At 50.6% G+C, this 18,681-nt stretch overlaps 8 protein-coding genes across 8 annotated transcripts; 6 read left to right on the top strand and 2 right to left on the bottom strand.

Annotated features, from left to right (window-relative positions):
* Window positions 1-394: 394 nt before the first annotated feature.
* On the top strand, window positions 395-1,366 carry PMZ80_001767 (uncharacterized protein; the record flags this gene model as incomplete). Its single annotated transcript, XM_064870207.1, has 1 exon — window positions 395-1,366. The coding sequence occupies one exon, from the start codon at window positions 395-397 to the stop codon at window positions 1,364-1,366; it is 972 nt and encodes a 323-aa protein (XP_064735704.1).
* An 862-nt stretch (window positions 1,367-2,228) lies between these two features.
* Window positions 2,229-3,674, top strand: GLR1_1 (Glutathione reductase; the record flags this gene model as incomplete). The annotated part of the gene is made up of 2 exons (XM_064870206.1): window positions 2,229-2,377; window positions 2,429-3,674. 2 exons carry the CDS (start codon window positions 2,229-2,231, stop codon window positions 3,672-3,674), a joined length of 1,395 nt encoding a protein of 464 aa, XP_064735703.1.
* A 927-nt stretch (window positions 3,675-4,601) lies between these two features.
* Window positions 4,602-6,737, top strand: PMZ80_001765 (uncharacterized protein; the record flags this gene model as incomplete). The annotated part of the gene is made up of 2 exons (XM_064870205.1): window positions 4,602-4,610; window positions 4,707-6,737. The coding sequence occupies 2 exons, from the start codon at window positions 4,602-4,604 to the stop codon at window positions 6,735-6,737; spliced, it is 2,040 nt and encodes a 679-aa protein (XP_064735702.1).
* Window positions 6,738-8,404: 1,667 nt separating this feature from the next.
* Window positions 8,405-9,360, top strand: PMZ80_001764 (uncharacterized protein; the record flags this gene model as incomplete). Its single annotated transcript, XM_064870204.1, has 2 exons — window positions 8,405-8,408; window positions 8,510-9,360. The coding sequence occupies 2 exons, from the start codon at window positions 8,405-8,407 to the stop codon at window positions 9,358-9,360; spliced, it is 855 nt and encodes a 284-aa protein (XP_064735701.1).
* A 1,606-nt stretch (window positions 9,361-10,966) lies between these two features.
* Window positions 10,967-11,514, bottom strand: CUP5_1 (vacuolar ATPase V0 domain subunit c; the record flags this gene model as incomplete). The annotated part of the gene is made up of 3 exons (XM_064870203.1): window positions 10,967-11,076; window positions 11,125-11,343; window positions 11,400-11,514. 3 exons carry the CDS (start codon window positions 11,512-11,514, stop codon window positions 10,967-10,969), a joined length of 444 nt encoding a protein of 147 aa, XP_064735700.1.
* A 729-nt stretch (window positions 11,515-12,243) lies between these two features.
* On the top strand, window positions 12,244-12,680 carry SNU13 (RNA binding protein snu13; the record flags this gene model as incomplete). Its single annotated transcript, XM_064870202.1, has 2 exons — window positions 12,244-12,348; window positions 12,405-12,680. 2 exons carry the CDS (start codon window positions 12,244-12,246, stop codon window positions 12,678-12,680), a joined length of 381 nt encoding a protein of 126 aa, XP_064735699.1.
* A 1,129-nt stretch (window positions 12,681-13,809) lies between these two features.
* On the top strand, window positions 13,810-16,755 carry PMZ80_001761 (uncharacterized protein; the record flags this gene model as incomplete). Its single annotated transcript, XM_064870201.1, has 1 exon — window positions 13,810-16,755. The coding sequence occupies one exon, from the start codon at window positions 13,810-13,812 to the stop codon at window positions 16,753-16,755; it is 2,946 nt and encodes a 981-aa protein (XP_064735698.1).
* Window positions 16,756-17,883: 1,128 nt separating this feature from the next.
* Window positions 17,884-18,468, bottom strand: PMZ80_001760 (uncharacterized protein; the record flags this gene model as incomplete). Its single annotated transcript, XM_064870200.1, has 1 exon — window positions 17,884-18,468. The coding sequence occupies one exon, from the start codon at window positions 18,466-18,468 to the stop codon at window positions 17,884-17,886; it is 585 nt and encodes a 194-aa protein (XP_064735697.1).
* Window positions 18,469-18,681: the final 213 nt, after the last annotated feature.

Genomic DNA, 18,681 nt, shown 5'->3' with positions numbered 1-18,681 from the left:
TGCTTTCGATATTGCTTCCCTGAAACGAGACTACATGTTCTGTTCGATGCAGCAACAATCGAGCAAGCCATGACAACGATATCGCACAACTTTTGCGACGACATACAAGTTCAGCAAGGGATGAAATGCCTCGGTCATCGTTAGAATGCTTTTGCTGTAAAGGGACCTCCGCAGGACAGACCCTGGACGAAGCACGCTAAGATGCCTAAGGCCAGCAGCTTGGCTCCAGCCGCGGGCCTTGGGCCGGTCTGCTGCCTCGGCTGTTCTGCTACCGCTTTATCTACAAAAGTCCTGGAAGACGTTGACTGCGGATATTTGTGCTTTGTGAAGAGCTAATCTGGTACTCACAGACATCTGAACTTCTAACATAAACTTTGACGGTCCTACTGACAGAATGTATCCTCCGTCTGCCCCAGTCGAGCTTCCTGCCTCGTACGCCAAACTTGATCTGCCTCACATCAAGATCTCGCACGTCCCCGAATCGTCGCCCGAGCCAACGCCTGTACTTGTCCTCACATTGTACAGACCGCAAAACAACAATGCGTTCACGAAGCACATGCAAGAAAGCATTACGACTTTCTATACGCTCGTCAACTCAGACGACCGAGTGAAGGTGGTTGTTATGACCGGTTATGGAAAGATGTTCTGCGCTGGCGCTGATCTGGACATTGGCTTCGGAGGAGGAGCAAGCAGAACCGGAACGTCAGTGGCTGCAAGGCCTGAGAGAGCCATAGATCATCGGGACGGGGGCGGGCGAGCATCGCTTGCCATACACCAGTGCTCCAAACCAACTATTGCAGCAATGCAAGGTTCAGCCGTAGGTGTTGGTATCACGATGTGCTTGCCAGCAACTATCAGAGTCGCCTATGCCAAAGCAAAGATTGGGTTCGTCTTTTCGAGACGTGGTATTATTATGGAGGCCTGCTCGCACTATTTCCTGCCGAAATTGATCGGGTTGTCCCGGGCTCTCCATCTCACTACCACTGGAAGCGTCTATCCAGCCGAACATCCTTTAATGCGTGAGCTGTTCTCCGAAATCCTACCAACACCAGAGGCGACTGTTGCGCGTGCTATGGAGCTAGCAGATGAGATTGCCAAGAACACATCGACAGTGTCGACGAAGCTCATGCGTGATCTGATGTACCGTGGACCGGGAAGTGCTGAAGAGGCGCATCTTTTGGACTCGAAGATCATCCACGGACTCTTCGGTTCAAAGGACAACACGGAAGGCGTGAAGAGCTTCTTCGAGAAACGACCACCAAATTTCACAGGAAACATTGGTGATATGCCAGAGCATTGGCCATGGTGGTCACAAGTAGATGTTGGCGAGGTCGCTAAGGTTGGACCAAAGACAAGCAAGTTGTAGGGTAGATGCTGAATGCGAATTTGCTTGGGCGCTCCTTCCTGATCCGAGTCTTAGACATTGACTTGCCTCGCCTTTCGTCACGTCTTCGACCTAGTCAACGCGTACCCCTAGCGTTCCGTGTACCTTCTTCTTCATTCTTCACTCAAACCAATACCCACTGCTGGTATGGTGTTGCAGCACTGAATTTGAACGTAGTAGTAGCAACGATATGATTGCTGTGAGTATGTGGGAACGTAGCTAGCATTACTGTGCTTTCAAGCAGATCATACCCGCTAAGCCTAATTCCGCTATTGTTAAAGACCAATCATATTCGAGATCCCGGGGTACGCGTTGACCGGGTCAGAGACGTTAAGCTTGCCATTTGCCAACCATCGATGATTACCTAATCTGCATCCCGCCGAGGTCGTCTGCCCGGGACTAGTACGCTGACCTGATCTGCTTACTGAACATTTTTTTGGGCCATTCACCAGAAGCAACAGGTCAGGACTGAACGCGAGTGGAAGAGATGCTTCAGCAAACTGCATCTTAATCGCTTGTATAACGCCACAGAGAGCGTGTTCGGTGGGCTAGAAGGTCGCATTGAGTTGAGAATTGCATCATCACAAGGAGTTGACGTGACTGACAACCTTCATTGATTTTAGAAAGGCAGTTCTCGCCGCTTCCTTTCCTTTTGTGCTTTGCTATGTCGTCTGGCTCTTGTCTTCCTTCTCTACAGCAATCTTTTCGCGCCTTCAGTAGACAGTCCACTCGCCTAGCTACGTCGCAAGCCAGCCTGGCCACTCTGAATTCCTCGCCGCAGTCATCCTCACCAGCTTTGCGCCTCTCGAACGTCTCAAGGCATTTCTCTACGTCTAGAATAGCCATGGCTCCTTCGCCCAAACAGTATGACTATATAGTCATTGGTGGCGGCAGTGGTGGTTCAGGTGCAGCCAGAAGAGCCAGCGGATGGTACGGCGCGAAGACTGCTATGATCGAGGCTGGTGTTTCAGGTGGCACCTGCGTCAATGTTGGGTAAGCTGTCAAGAGATAGCTTTACGCGGTAGAGGTGCTGATTCTGAACAGTTGTGTGCCAAAGAAGATGACGTGGAATTACTCCTCCATCGCCGAAGCAATAAAAGCTGGGAGACATTACGGATATGATTTTGGCGGGAATGTACCAGCCAATTTCACCACTTTCGTTGAGAAGCGTCATGCGCGCATAAAAGTTTTGAATGGGGCGTATGAGAGTAACTGGGCAAAAGATGGCATCGACTTAATACACGGGACTGCTACCTTTGTCAGTCCACATGAGCTGGAGATCAAACCAAATGATGGCGGCGAGTCATACCGGATCGCCGCACCCAAGATCTGCATTGCCACTGGCGGTTACCCAATAAAGCCAGAAGGTATCAAGGGGAGCGAGTATGGCATTACATCCGATGGATACTTCCTCATCAAGCACTTGCCGAAGAAGATGGTCTTCGTGGGTGGAGGTTACATTGCCGTTGAATTGGCTGGTGTCATGAACGCCATTGGCGTCGAGACACACTTGTTCATTCGACACAACACTTTTCTTAGGAAATTTGATCCCATGGTACAGGAAACGTTAACCAACCACTACGAGGAACTTGGCGTTCATGTCCACCGGAATCACCCAGGTATCAAGGAGGTCGTCCAACTGAAAGCAGGAAAGGACGAAACAGATCCTCGAGAAAAGGAGCTGAAACTCATCATGAACGACGGAAGCGAAATGGTCACGAATGAGCTCTTGTGGGCTATCGGTAGAGCTCCAGAAGTTCGAGGACTCGGCATTGAAAACACAGGTATCAAGAGAATGGATTCAGGCCATCTTTTGGTTGACAAATACCAGAACACATCTGTTGAGGGTCTCTACGCTCTGGGTGATGTTACTGGTCAAGCAGAATTGACACCGGTTGCCATTGCTGCAGGTCGTCTATTGGGCAACAGACTGTTTGGCCCGCCGGAGCACAACGACGATCATCTCGACTATGACAGAATCCCCACAGTGGTCTTCTCGCATCCTCCCTATGGTACATCTGGACTCTCGGAACCAGACGCTGAGAAGAAATATGGCAAGGAGAATCTCAAGGTCTACACTACCAAATTCTCTGCGATGTTTTATGATGTCTTCCCTCCAGAGGAGAAAAAGAAGATGCCAACGCAGTTCAAGATGATTTGTCAGGGGCCAAAGGAAGAGATCGTTGGACTGCACATCATTGGTGATGGTTGCGATGAGATGATGCAAGGATTTGGCGTTGCGATTAAGATGGGCGCAACCAAGAAAGATTTTGACAGCACCGTGGCGTAAGTTTGTGCCTTCTATGCGCGAATACTTCTAACATGTCGACAGAATCCACCCGACGTCAGCAGAAGAGTTGGTCACTCTGCGGTAGGTCGAAAGCCACTCTCGACGTAAGGGTCGAGCAGGGAGGGCGGACCGTTTCCCAGAGACTATAGACGAAGACCACGTGTTTGGTTAGCCAAAAACATAGATCTTGCAAACAAGGCCTGAGACACTCTTATGGTTGTCTCGTTTCTGCTGAATCAGTATGCAAATCAATTCAACGTCTCATCCTTGGTAGGTCTTAGAGCTCAAGAGCGGAACGATAGCTCCTGTGCTGCCTGTATGAGGCCGAGCAGACTAACTAAAGATTGACTTGCTGCAGATAGATTAGAATTTGCCAAAAGCTCAACGCATGGAGCTCTCAAAGCACGCCGCTGGATGAGGTGATCCTGATCAAGGATTTACACTCTCCATCGCAGTCGGTCAAGAGCCGCGGTTCATGAGCCCCTTTTTACCGTGGTGCCTAGATTCAGAAATGAAACGCAATTGAACTTCAACGGCGTTCGACATCAGATGAGGATGCCTCACATCCTCTGCCTACCTCACTATCACCTGACGACATGACTCTTGGATTGTCTGAAACTGAGGTTAGTCGCGCCTGCTGACGGAAGTATGAGGTAGCATCGCACTTGCCTCAACGCAAACAAGCTCACCTCACATTATCTCGGTCTCACTTGCTTGTTTCTTCTTCACCTTAGGCAACACAGTGGGGAGTCACCACTCTGCGGCTGGGTATATCAAGGGCCCCTTCCTCCCCTTCATCCTCTTTCCTACTTTGTCATTATTCTCCAAGCAAGCACTACCACGTTCTCAACCATCATCAGCGAGGAGATACCACATTAAGTACTTTACTAGCATATACTTCCCAATCTCATCCAACAAGCAGCCACCATGAGTCGAGTACCATCTGTGGCCTCATCAAGGCATGCATCTCCTACCAGGTCTGACCGAGGTCAATCACCTAATCGTGATCCAAGTGGTCCTACCACACAACAGATGCCCAATATTGCCAGCATGGTCCTGAGCGACCCTGCTTCACAGCTCGCAAAGCGACCTGGTTTCGGAACAATTGGCAAAGAAGTCAAAGCTCGGGTAAACTTCTTCAAGCTCAACATTGCCGGTGCGAAAACCATCATCTCGTATGCAGCAGAGCACAAGGAGACCGCGAACAAGCGTGAGGTTCGAAGAAGAATAACGCAGCGGACAGATTCCCTCCTGTTGAACGACCCAAGATTCAGACATGCAGCCTCCAACTACAGCGATCGTTTCTTGTCTCAAGAAGGTGCTGTGCTTATCAGACCAGGCCAGACTTCTCACGAGCATATAGTCGACTTCTACGATGTCGAGGAGTCCGGACCCAGACAAGGAGACCGTCAGCTCAGAATCTCGGTTGTTGTGAAGCAGGAGGGCATCTATCCCATCGCACCGTTCCAGACATATGTTAACGATCCATCAAACAGCAACTTCCCTCGAATAGACGAATACATTGCGGTTTTCAATACTTTGGTTGATCGAGTCGTGTCCGAGGACCCAGATCTTGCCACTTATGCAAGACGCACGAAGTTCTTCGATACACGTACCAACAATGGCCGGGTCACTCTAGGTGATGGTCTGGAGGCATTCAAAGGTTATTTCAAGAGTGTTCGCGACTGCATTGACGGTCTCTTCCTGAACATCAACACTTCAGCTTGTGCTATGTTCCGGCAAGGACGTCTTGACGTTGTGATGAGGGAGCTTCCTGTACCCGGGCGATTCCTCGGACCAGTCCTCAAGGGTGTTCGTGTCAAGACAACTTATTCTGGTCAACCACGTAACAGAGCAATCTCAGGCATTGCTCCTCCAAACGATAGGTTAAGGCCACCAACTGCAGACAACGTTCTGATTCCCTGCCCTCAGCACGGTAGCGAAACAGTGGATCAACACTTTCGAAGGGCGTGGCCAACCGTCCAGCGACCAAATCCAGCAGCCTTCGTCATTGACTTCGGCAACAAAGTCTATATCCCTTCTGATTTGTGCGAGGTTCTCCCTGGAAATGCTTACAGAGGTGCCCTCACAGGGAACCAGACTACCAACATGATCAACTTCGCCTGCCGCAAGCCGAAGCAGAACAGAGAGTTGATCCTCAGAGAAGGCGTACCATTCCTCAGATTTGGCACCGCAGGTGGTCCCTCCGAACGATTCGGTATAAATCTTGCAAACGCTCAACCTGAGATGCTAGAAGTCATCGCTCGTCTGTTGCCTGCACCCAAGATCAGTTTCGCAGGAGGCAAGGGGGAAACGTTCAGCAACGGTGCCTGGAATCTAAGGGGCAAGAAATTTACAAGGTCAGCAACGGACTCGTGGGTCAAAGTATCCTACCTCGACTTGCGGAGGTCCGGAACTCCGCCTTGTCAAAATATCAATGACCTAATAAACGGCATGAACGGCGGCATCAGACAATACTTGGGCAGTAACAGCAGGATCCAGACGTTCACCGACTTTAATCATGCACGAGAACTGCCACAGGGCATGACGGCAAACGACCTTGCGAAAGCGTTAAGGGGCGCCTTCGGAATTCTGCTCGACAAGGGTATACGTCTGGTACTTGTCGTTCTACCTGACAAAGAAGTCAGTACCTACTACGCCGTAAAGAAGGCAGGTGATCTCCTTGCTGGCATTCACACCATCTGCACGGTTCGAGATGATAAAGCCAATGTGAAATCTGATATTGGTTTCGTCGCCAACCTCATGCTCAAACTCAACCAAAAACTAGGAGGTATCAACTCAACCCTGCAACCCCTACCTGGGTACAATAATTTGCTAGGCGGAAATACGATGATCGTCGGTGCTGATATGGTGAGTGGGGACGACACCCTTCGAATTGGACGATATGCTAACCCGTATAGACTCATCCTGGTCCCAGCGCTATGGTGGGTGCACCATCCATCGCAGCTGTCGTGGCTTCAGTTGATCAGACCTTCTTTCATTATCCAGGCAGTGTCAGACTGCAGGAAACCAAAGACGAGAATAAGAAGGCCATTGAAATGATTCGATATTTCAAGGACATGATGGTCGAGCGCCTGAACTTGTACAAGTTGAGAAACAACAAGCTTCCTGATCGCATCATCTATGTCAGAGACGGCGTCAGTGATGGTCAATTCTACAGTGTAATAAGCGAGGAGCTTCCGCAGCTCAAAGCAGCCTGCAAACAAGTATATGAGGTACGTACAGTTGCATGCGCCCTCATCCTTCTGAGCTGATGGAGAGCAGAGCACACCACTACCCAAACTCTTGGTCATCAACACACAGAAGCGACACCACACCAGATTTTACTTCGAGGACAACGCTCCCGGTGGCGACAGTCGAGGAAATGCACTTCCTGGCGTGACCTTGGACCGTCAGATTACGTCCAAACACCACTTCGACTGGTATAACACCTCGCATGCCTGTATTCAAGGGACTTCGCGACCGTGCAAATATGTCGTGCTATACGACACAATCGGGGTTTCAGCCGACCAAATCCAAATGATGGTAAGAAGCACATCCGTCAGCAGCCGGAGGCTCCATCGCTAACCTGAGAACAGATGTATCACATGTGCTTCACCTTCGGGCGAGCAACGAGGTCAATCGGTATTCACCCAGCGGCTCGATACGCAGATCTACTCTGTGATCGGGCTAGGGTATATTTCAGAGATGTGTACAACCCGCCACCAACACCGCAAGGGCAAGAGAAACCGGTATACAGCATTCATGATGGCCACTGGCCTGGGCGTATCACGTCAAATGTGAAGGACATGATGTTTTATGTCTGATCGGGCAGATGCATGTCTCTGGGGGTGATGTTGACGAGAAAGGGTGCTCGATTTTGGGCTTGGGGAGGACGTCAGGGTTAGGACGCGGTCATCTACAGAGCTGTAAGATCTGGAAACGAGCATGACTTGGTGATGCACTAAATACATTGGTCAATATTGAGAATAGCTACCGCGAGAATATCAAGTATCGGATACATGGCGTCCATCTCAGAAGTCTAAGCGCACATTGAGCACGTCTCTTGCTTCGAATCTATGAGGACCCTTTGCCTGCTCAATCTTCCGTAGTAGTATTCACGTTGCGGTGATACATCATGGTCTGATATGACTTGTAGTTTGTCAAGCGGACAATGATTTGCCACACCGTAAGTCCGAACCGGGATTAGCCTTGGCAGCCTGGGCAGCCTTAGGCTGGTGTCGCCATCCGCCGGCGTCGGTTGCAACTTGAGCCATCAAGTTCAACATCAGCACAATCAACCACCCAGGCTCATCAGCCGTTCAATAGCACAACACGACCTCTTCCTGGCTGCATCTTGACTATCCGCCGAGTCTGCCAGCGAATGTTCAACACCTCCCTGCGCCGAGTGGCGCGAAGCTGCCCTAATGCAACACTCTCACCACTCCGTCCCTCTACACCTACACATGCCACGACGATAGCAGCAAGCTTCACCACTCACTCTCATCAGCGGCGGAACTCGTCCTCGAAACCTCCGATACCACCGAACAATGGGCATCCTCCGATACCTACGACCTCGGTGAAGCAGGTTGGCGCGCCAAGGTCCAACACTGATAAGCGACCTGGCAGTGAGTCGCGGCTAGCAAAGAGGAAATCTGCAAAGGGCGAGAAGAGCGAGAAGGTCGAAGTGAAGGGCAATGCGAAGAAAGAGGATATAGAACTCTACTCGAATGAGTGGACGAGGACTCTGCCCTCGGTGCCCAGTACTCAGCATCTGAATCCTAAGGGTAAGAACCACAACTATTTCAAGCTTGGACAAGTCTAACAAGACCCAGACGTCTACGTCGCATCCTTCTTCAGCACCCACCGACCCATCTCCATCACCGGACCCTTACCCCCGGAAACCTCAACCTCAGACATCGACAAGATCTTCGCCATCAAACCCAAGAGTCAACGGAAAACGCAGGATGTCATCTACACACTCTCCTCCGCTGTCTCAAACCTAGACCAACAAGTCGAGAACCAACAGGCAGCACAACACGAAGAAGCCGTAACTCAACGAGCAGATATCATCAAGGCACTCACACAGCACAACCAGGCAAACGGCGGCACAGCTCAAGGCCAGCAAGACGGAAACGTCCAACATCTAGATGGCCAACCACAGCAGACGCAGATGCGAGTAGGCGGAAACGTCAAGCTCGTAATTCAAGCTCTGGCTCGACAGTTCCGTCCATTCAATCCACCGCCTGCGCCCACTGCTGCGCCAGAAGTCGAGTTCTACCCAGCTGAGAAAGACGCAGCAGCAGCGGGTGAGAACTCCCAAGCCGCAGCACTAGACCAGCAGATCATCCAGCAAGACCCCGAGTCCCTCCTCAACCAGCTCGTTCATCGTCCTGAACCCCAAACATCGCAACATCTCCAAGCAGCACAGTCCGTCCCAACAAAGGAACAACAAAACACGTTCTTCACGCCCTCCTTTAACTACGCGCGACGAACACGCCGGGGTGTCCTGCTAGCGAGCCATATCCTTGAGATTCGAGCGGGGATCAGGACGCCGGGTGTGGAGAGGGTGAAGATGTATTTGATCAGTGTTAAGAGGCAGCGGAGATTAAAGATGAAGAAGCATAAGTATAAGAAGTTGCAGAGGAAGACGCGGAATTTGAGGAGACGGCAGGGGAAGATCTAGACAATTCTCTTCTTTTTTTTTTGAATGGGGTGAAGGGAGAAGGACGTGGATATCCATTCGTGGCTAAGTACTTGCTTTGCGAGAATTCAGCGCATTCCAGAGTTCGGAGTAGCGGGACGTTGTCCCCTGTGCGCAGAGGGTTGTTAGGAGGAAACGTTGCCTACGACTCGTGTCGACCATGGCAGGTTCGAGCCTGTGGGAGAGGCTGAGGCAGCGGTTGCGTTGTTTTGTAAGGATGCACACGCCTCGTCACGAATGGACATCCTACATGATAGACTTGCTTTCAGGCTTGGCTTTGCATTGAATCGCATTGTAGGGCGTCGAGGACCAGCACACTGGCAGTGGGTTCCAAGTCGGGGCTTCATTTAGCTGTTGATATAGCAGAATCATCATCTCGAATCTACAGTACTTGTTGAGTTCTACGTGTTGGTCTTTGACCATCACTGAAGTGCAAGCGTAGCTGGGTAGCTAAGTGACTATGCATTGAAAGAACGAAGTATGCGAGCAGCAAGCGATACCTGACCTGGTCATGGTCAAAACCGTCACAATAACTGTAGCGATCGGGTGAGCGACGCATCTGAGCTCGAGCAGCTGGTTGGGAGATTCAGTACGATTCTCGAGCTCCTGTCAATCAGAGAATAGTTCATAGCTTGCATGGCGATGTCCGCTGTCCATGACCGTGACCATGACCATATTGCGACGTGTGTCTCGCCAGCCAGTCATCAGCTTGGCGGCAGTACAATAAGTTTCGTGGGCTGTAAGACGTTTTCTGAATGCGATCTTTCTGCTGTTTGCTTCGCTATAATAGATCGTGTAATGTTGGAGGGCCACTGCATTGGACTTGCCTCTGATGATGTTGGTTCAGACACGAACAAGAGGGTCCAGGCGATTCGTTCAGATGTCCTTGTTAACGCAGATACATGCGTATCTGGCCGGTTGGCATGGGCTGCCACATCTGCATGCAAGTCCGTGTATACTTTATCCTATTAGGGTCGAAGGAAATGCTTTGCCTGGCTTTATGTGGATGCGCATATTGCTAACTTGTGCTTCGACGGTTTTGCGCCTAATGGTCCGCTAGAGACCTGATGAAATACAAGTGGAAGCAGTAATCGTAATAACCCCTAAGATATACTTGTTGGCTTGTTAGGACTATTGTCAGTCAGTTGCGGTTGATAAATGAATAGCAGGCCTGAGGTATTCTCGAAGATGATTAGATATGCTTTGGTTGTGTAACATAACCCTCCGCGCTGTACATAAATCCACGTTGCATTATCTATCTGGCACGTCCAGACAGACAATGCTATAGCGCTACTGAAACAAGTTGAAGGCACTGCTCCCGCTCAAAGCAGAGCTTCCTTCCAGATACCACGTTCCGGGTTCCCCATCACTGACTAATTGCTGAAGTCTAATATTTTGTCAAAGTCGTACAATGCATTTCTTCGCATGCAGAAGATATTCCATGTCTGCTGCGAACTTCGTTCTTCTTTGCTGCTGGTGGTGCTAGCCGTTATCCTTAAGGTGTTCCTGGTCCGGTTATCGAGGTGCACCTCGGAGTTTTCCATCGTTGCCCGATGGCGAAGTGCCGTGCAAGTTCTTGCCGTGATGTTTATCTACACTTGACATCCGTCTCTGCCTTTGAGTTCATGAGGAGAGCAACAATGAGACCGTAAAGACCCAAGACTTCGGCGAAAATGAGGATAAGGATCATACCGACGACTATCGATGTTAGAATAGTTACGCGCGTTACTCAGAAGGGCAACATACAGAGCCTGGGTTGTTGAGCAGTTCCTCGGACACCAGCATCACCAACAATACCAATGGCAAAGCCGGCGGCAAGACCGGCAAGACCGACTGACAGACCAGCACCGAGCTGGATGAAACCAGTGAATAGAGGCAGCTCCTGCTTCAGACCATCGGAGATCAGGACTGAGACGACGAGACCGTAGATACCAATGATACCAGCCATAATGACTGGGACAATGTCTGTTCCGCGGTGTTAGCCTCGCGCGTTGTATGTGCTTGCTTTCCAGTATACGCACTCTTGACGATCAGATCTGGCCTAAGGACACCCATGGCCGAGATACCAACACCAGACTTTGCGGTTCCATAAGCGGCGCCGAAGCAGGTGAAGACGATGGCGGAGGTGCAGCCCATGGCACCGAAGAAGGGCTGTAGCAGAAACGTTAGTACAATGTTCTCGGAAGGTGTTTGCCGCGTAGAGGCCAGTAAGGTGGCTGGCGTCATCGCTTTCGCGTCGGCAGGCAGGCATCGATAGAAGTAGAACATACCGCATAGACGGGGCTATAGGCACAACATGTCAGCACAATATTCGATAGTCAAAGCATGCCACACCCCAGCTCATATGTGGCAGCAAATGCTTATCGAGACACATGCAGCCACTGTGAACCAGGAATGAGGCGAGGGAAGGAGAGCCATACCAGAGATCTGTTGCCATTTTGTCGGTATTGAGAGAGTTACTTGGTTCGAGAAGGTATTGAGTCAAGTGAGGTGCTCGAGCTGAGGTTACTGAAAGCTAGAATTCGGGTGCGGTGATGGGTTGCGATGGAATGCCTCTCGAACCAGAGTCTGCAGTCGATGATGTTGCCAAAGATGAAGCTGCGAGATCCAGTAGCCAAGCCAATTAGCGCCTACCGCAGCAAGGACGACCACATGACAAACGAAGCAAACACGTGCCTGCCTCCGACAAATAATTCCTTCCCCCAAAAGTTCTGCGACTACTGGTGCCCTCCAGACATAACCACATTTCAATAATATTCTAGCAAAGGGCGAGCCAACGCAAGGAACCCTTTGCAGTCAGGAGTTCCGGTCGCATTTCAGTTTACTGTACAGTCTACACAAGCATAAATCAGTCACCAAACCACAATGGCCGACAATCCATCCGCTGCTTGGCCCGTCGCAGACGAGGCTCTCGCCCAGAAAATCCTCGATACTGTTCAGCAGGCTTCGCACTACCGCCAGCTCAAGAAGGTACGCATTATCTATATGGTTGTACAAGGATTCATCGCTAACAACGTGGTTTATAGGGCGCCAATGAAGCCACCAAGACTCTCAATCGAGGCACATCCGAGCTGATCGTTCTTGCAGCTGATACTTCACCACTTGCGATTCTCCTCCATTTACCGCTCCTTTGCGAAGACAAGAACGTTCCATACGTCTACGTTCCATCTAAGACCGCTCTGGGCCGTGCCTGTGGTGTTTCACGATCTGTTATTGCTGCTTCAGTTACCACAAACGAATCTAGCGACCTGATGCCACAAATCCGAGAGCTGAAGAACCGAGTTGAGAGATTGATGATCTAAGTGCACATTTGGCCAAGAGGAAAGAATGAATTTATTGTGCTGTGGAAAGCACCATGTTCCAGGATGATACCCTATGAGCTTGAAATGGCATGAGATACGGCCTAGGAATGGGATTTATGACAAGCATGTTCTTGGGCACACTAGTGTCCTGTTGAATGGTGCATAAGTGTCCAATCCAATTGACGTGCCTTGTCCATGCCCAGATGCACCACAGGCCCTGAACTGCCTTATTGACTTGTACAGATCTAGGGCATGCTAACTCTGTCAACACGTCAAGTATTAACAACCAGCTTGATCAGACACCGCAATGCATACGGGAGGCACAAGTCAAGCATATATCCATTTCCAACCTTTTAAACTGTCACAACCATCTTTTCGAATACTAGATGGTACATGATCGCGATCCACCTCTGCGAAATGGCGATATACGATATACGATATACACTAACTTGCAGTACTGACGTCTTTCCGGAGGTTCGGGTATCCGTCATGCTTGCCTTCGCGGTATTGCCAGGCGTCCGTGACGGTCGCACTTTCCGACCCTTGTTGTTAGGGCTAAGGCGACTTCCTCCTCGACAGAAGTGAAAGAGTGAAAGAACTTCTTTGTTTGCAGGTGATTCCTCTTTGTCTGTCCAAGACAATCCAATCCAGGAGTATGATCCTACCTGACGAGATGGGCTTCGTGCCATTGCTCCAGGCTATCACCATCTCAAACAGCGATTACGAGTTCGGTCGGCGCGGATATGACTCAAGTGTCGAAGCATCAGGCCATAGTAAAGCTCGCGATGGAGCTTCATTGCATCCTCGTCGTGCTTCCAGGCACTTGGGACGAGCCTGATACTTCACCAGACGCGTATTGACGTTCTCTTGTGTACAGGCTGCAGTGAAATATTACTTCACGGCGACGCGCTGAGTGAACCAGTGCAAGCCTCATGTCACCACCACTGTTTGCCAGAGCCGCATCGGGTTGTTATGCTTTCGAGTTCCATTCTGCATTTCTCCTTCCTTTCTCGCTCATGTGCATCAACTTCTCCTAATACCAATCTTGAGCATTTAAGTCAGTAGTTCCTTAACAACAATCACGGCTCTACAGCTCAACCTTATCAACAATCAACTCTCAAACACCACAATGGGTTTCAAGAAGGATCTCAAGACTGGCCTCAAGAAGCTGGGGGGCTCAATCAAATCAAAATTCACCAAGGAGAAAGCCACAAAGGAAGTCAACCCTCAAATAGTTGCGGAGGAAGACAGAGCTTCGGAAAGCATTCCCGCAAGACTGGTCCAACTCCCGCCATCCTCCTCAACCACCTCATCTCGAACACCGAATAAGCTCAGAAAACGCCAACGACCTACTACCTCACCCCCGACTGTTTCCCCTCTACCTTCTAACTTGACATATGGCGTCAACAACTCAATATCGTTCTCGGCCATCCTTACAACGAACGACATATCCGGCGACTCAGCATCAGACTCACCAAAGTCGAAATCAACACAGTCTTCTGACTCAACAGGAGTACGACCGTCACACCGAGCTCCATCTATGACAGAGGCCATCTCATCGGAAGATGAAAAGAACAACTCTACTTCCCAGGGAACCAATGAGCAGAAGGAGAAGCACCGCACTACCCACCTGCAGTCACAATCCATCATTGCGGTGGAAGGTCTCTCTGAGCAAGCCTTTGAACCCATAGAAGACGACGATGGCTTCTTTACACCAGTCATTCCAGCGAGCCTCCAAGTTTCTCCATCACGACCTTCGGAGTTCAACTTGAGGTTCGGCAATGCAGACTTTGCGAATGGAGTCTTTGACATCGACGGTCTGTCATATTCTCCACGGCCAGCACACATTACGACCTCAGATACCCGCTTCGATGATTCTCAAGAGGACGGAAATCAGCTTGACAATCACCAATCCTCCGAGCAAGCAACAGCATCAGCAAATATTGCTCCAAGTCCTTCCACGTTATTGAGCTCATACTCTTCGAGCCTGCAGTCCTCCTCTACTCTTCTCGATCAGGGCTCATCTAAACAGCAAGAGTCAACAAATCTGAGCCTGTACAAATATCATCATACCAGCCAAGAAAGCTCAAGCCAGTCTGTCGCTACTCCGAAAAAGAGGGTTTCAGCTGCAGCTAATCGAGCAGCCCGACCTCGATCAGTCTTCAAGCAGCTGATTGATAGTCGAGCTGTTGCTCTCCGCGAGAACGAACAGCTGCTCCGGGAGCTTGAGTTCTTCTCTAAACAAATCGACCAAGAACGGGCAGCGGCTGAGCTCTTGGTCGCCTTGTACAATGGCCTTGGTATCCAGGCAGCTGACCAACATGAGTACATTGTTGATCTCGAGCATGAGCTTCAGCACGCTGTGAACCAGCGGGATGGTGCCTATAACATCATCCACCAGCTCCAAAGCGACCTTCGAATGGTACGGGCAAATAACGAAAGCCTAGCGGCACAGACTCAGCAGCTCCAGCAGACGCTTTCGGACGAGCGGTACGAGCTTACCGAAGTCCAGAGAGAGTCGGACAATCTAAGACGATCACGAGACTGGCTGCAGCAGAATGCCAACAATGCATACGGCTTGCATGCTCAGCTTGCTGAGTCAAACCAGTATCTTGGCACTATGCGTCAAGAGAAAGACTTTGCTGAGGAAGACGCTGCACGATGGGAGCGTCATTGCAAGGAGGTGGAAGAGGAGCGTAACGCCCTTGCCAAGGAGAAGAAGGCCCTCGAGAAGAAGAATAAGGTTCTCGAGAAGGGAAACAAACAGGCGGAAGCAGCTGTTGGCGCGTGGAAGCAACACTGCGAGGAGGCGGAAGCGCAGGCTGCGGAGTACCTGGCGAAACTCAACAGCCTCCGCAAGCAGATCCCCAGCACGCCCCAGAGAGCGAAGAAGCCAGGCAATGCTTTCTCGCCAGATAACTTTTCGGACGACGAGGAAGAAGATGACTCGCTGCCCACGCCCGCAGAACTTGCCGAGGAACGTGCCTACAATGAACGGCGCTTCGACGCTTACGAGAATCACATTGGAGACTTGGAGGAGCAGCTGGCCGCGTCCAAGCTGCGCATCCAGGAACTTCTGGCCGACGGTCAGTGTGCTATGCATGAAAGTGAGCTCCCGGAGGAAGAGTACGAGGATGACTTTGCTGGCACAAGCCCTCGGACCATGAAGAATGCCAGACAGTGCATCCAGGTGCTCAGAGAACAGGTCAAAGCTGCCAAGGACAGCTATGCTTCTCTGTCCGGCATGGTCGTCGATATCCAGCACGATCTCGATATATCTGAGACTAAGCGCAAGCTGGGACTTAGTCACCTGCAGATCCTCCAAGAGTGTGAGCCGGTCCCAGTCTCGGCAAACTATGAGACTGAGCCGCGAACTCACCAGCAGCGCGCTAGGACGAGTGTTTGTCAGCACGCTGTGCAAGTGGTCAGACTCACCCACCAGTTGCACGATCTCCGGGCAGAGAAGGACACAGCATACGAGAAGCTCCAAGCCGACTACAAAGATCTCAAGGAACTCGAGAATCGTACTTTGACGGACTATCTCGAATGCGAGATCCAGAAGACAGGCTACAAGGCAGAGAATGAACGCCTGAACAAGGCAAACATCCACCTCGACAACGACAACCGGACCATGCGAGCCCTTCTCCACCACCGTGTTTGGGGACCAACTCATGGAGATTTGGCAGCAGAGCAACTCGGTGCCTTGCATAGCCGGATCAAGGAGCTGGAGGAGAGAGTGGAACGACGCAACAAGGAAATAAAAAACCTGGTCGCTGCACTCAACCTCTACACGTCCCCCGATCCCATCACGGGGAGGCTCGGCATCGTGCAGTCCCTCGAGCAAAACGTGACCACGCTGAGGATCGACCGAGCCAAGTATCAGGCTATGGTCAAGACGCTTGAAGAACGATTCGGCACCCAGTTGACGAGGAACAAGTTGGAACTTGATCTCGAAACGGCTGAGAGCGAATGCAAGGGTGATGAGGGGCTGGTGAAGGAGGTGAGGCGGGTGGACGCGGGGATGTACACGCTCAAGGAGGGCGAGATCACGACGGAGGAGTGCTTCTACTTTTGAGTACTGGGCCTGCATCAAGAAGATGAGGGACTACTTTTGTGAGAGAGGTGAGCGGATGGTTTAAGGAGGAGGATGTGTTTTAGATATCCGTGTCCGAATACTGTACAGCATAACGACAAGGCATGAGCGATGGACTAGAAGCTATGAATCACAAGAGGAGATGAGCAGCTTACTACACAAATTAATGCAATAACATTCGGAATCTATTCCCAACTTTTCTGGTTTTTGTTCACTTATTTCCCCAGAATGGTTTTCCCAACATGCCACACCTAAGCAAAACACCTTCACTTTACTCGACACTGATCGTATCTTGGCGACCGGAGGACAATACTCATCCAGAAAATTAGACTGGATGGATCGGGTCAAGTCCAACATTACGACCTTGAAAAACAAAACTATTTCAGAGAGTAACACCAGATCCAACTTCCCATGAATGACCATGGACAGGCGGACACCATACGATGCCAGATTCTCAGAGCTCCCCAAAGTTCTCATAAACAGAGTCCAAGACCGCCACGTCTTTGATGTGTCCACGTTCACAAGGAAGCATCTTGACTTCGCCAAATGCGGCGTGCTGGGAAAGGCTTGAATCAGATGTGAGTCCAGACATGGGCTAGATACCTAAAAAACTGACCACACGACCAGGCTGTCTTGGGCAAGGGAACAGGATTCGCCATGCATGCAGGTAGAGTGCAACAGGCAACTTCGTGAAGAGGAAAGTACCTCGTACTCTGACGGCGATGGACAGGCGTACAGGTAGACCCTTTAGGGTTTGCCATGTCGATTAGCTGTTTCATGGCGATAAAGCGCTGACTCTCACCTTACGTATGCTTGTGCAATTTGTGCAACGTTCAGCTCCTCGGACGATGCGGAACTGCGGTGGGTTTTGCTGGCTTGTGGTCCAAGTGCTGCGCTTGTATTGAAAACGTCGAAATATAGTTGGTTATGCATGCTCCAACTGATCTGCTCACCTTACCACGACCCCGGCACACATAATGTGTCCAGAACACGCTCCTCGAATGAAATGGCCTGCGAGATGGACGGAACAGCCACAGCGTCCGAAGAAGAGGGCAGGTAGTCGATGCGCCAGTCTTTATAGGTATCGAAGGCCTTGAAGTACGCCCAGTATCATAGAAAGTCTGCTTCTTCATCCAACGTAGAATATAGTGGCGGTTCGTAAGCGGGTGGGGAAAGAACGTCCTTCAGAAGCATGGGTGCTTCGCGGACTGAGTCGGCTGTGAGGCATTGTCCGAGGGCGTTTTGAAAGCGGCCGTGGCCTTGAGAGAAGTAAATTGAGTTGAAGATGTTTGGCGCTGTTTGTGAGTTTGTTGGCTGCTGTATGACGGGTCTTTCCGATCGGGCTTCTTCACGCCATGTGGTACATGTGCAGGAGTTGGGGTCGTGGATTCTGAAGTAGACTCTGTTGAGGTCGCGGTTTAGAGGGTTGTGTGCGAGGTGGGCGAAGGCTTTGCCGGCTTGGAAACTGTACATGGGGTCGCCTGAGCTGCATGGTGTGGCTATGACCCTGTCGTAATCGCTGCAATTTGACGTGTGGCATTTGAGAAGCGTCAGGCTGTGGATGCTGTAGGGTAAGGGTGGTTCAGAGGTGGCTATACTGTCCTCAGCGTCAGACGTATGTTCTGTAGGAGGATCATCATGGTATCTTACCGCGTCAATGCGTGATCTAGCAAGTGGTCTTGCCGTTGTAGCCATTGTAGGTTATGCTTAGTGAGTTCGTGTTAGTGTGACGAGTTGATGTGCGTAAGCTGCTGCTGATCGAGTCAGGGGGTCATTCAATATTCGTTGGATTTTGCAAGAGCAGACTCAAGGTGATCAGATGAAAGCACTTATGTTTCAACGCATGCTTTGATTTCTTGAGACGTGGTAGCGTACTAAGTAGGCAGCAGCTTCAGTACCTTGGTATCG

Source organism: Knufia obscura, assembly GCF_036327395.1.
Source record: "Knufia obscura strain CCFEE 5817 isolate CBS 148926 chromosome Unknown scaffold_1, whole genome shotgun sequence".
Classification (NCBI taxonomy): Eukaryota; Fungi; Ascomycota; class Eurotiomycetes; order Chaetothyriales; family Trichomeriaceae; genus Knufia; species Knufia obscura.
The sequence above is the reverse complement of the archived record's forward strand: the minus strand, read 5'-3'. Positions and strand labels throughout refer to the sequence as shown.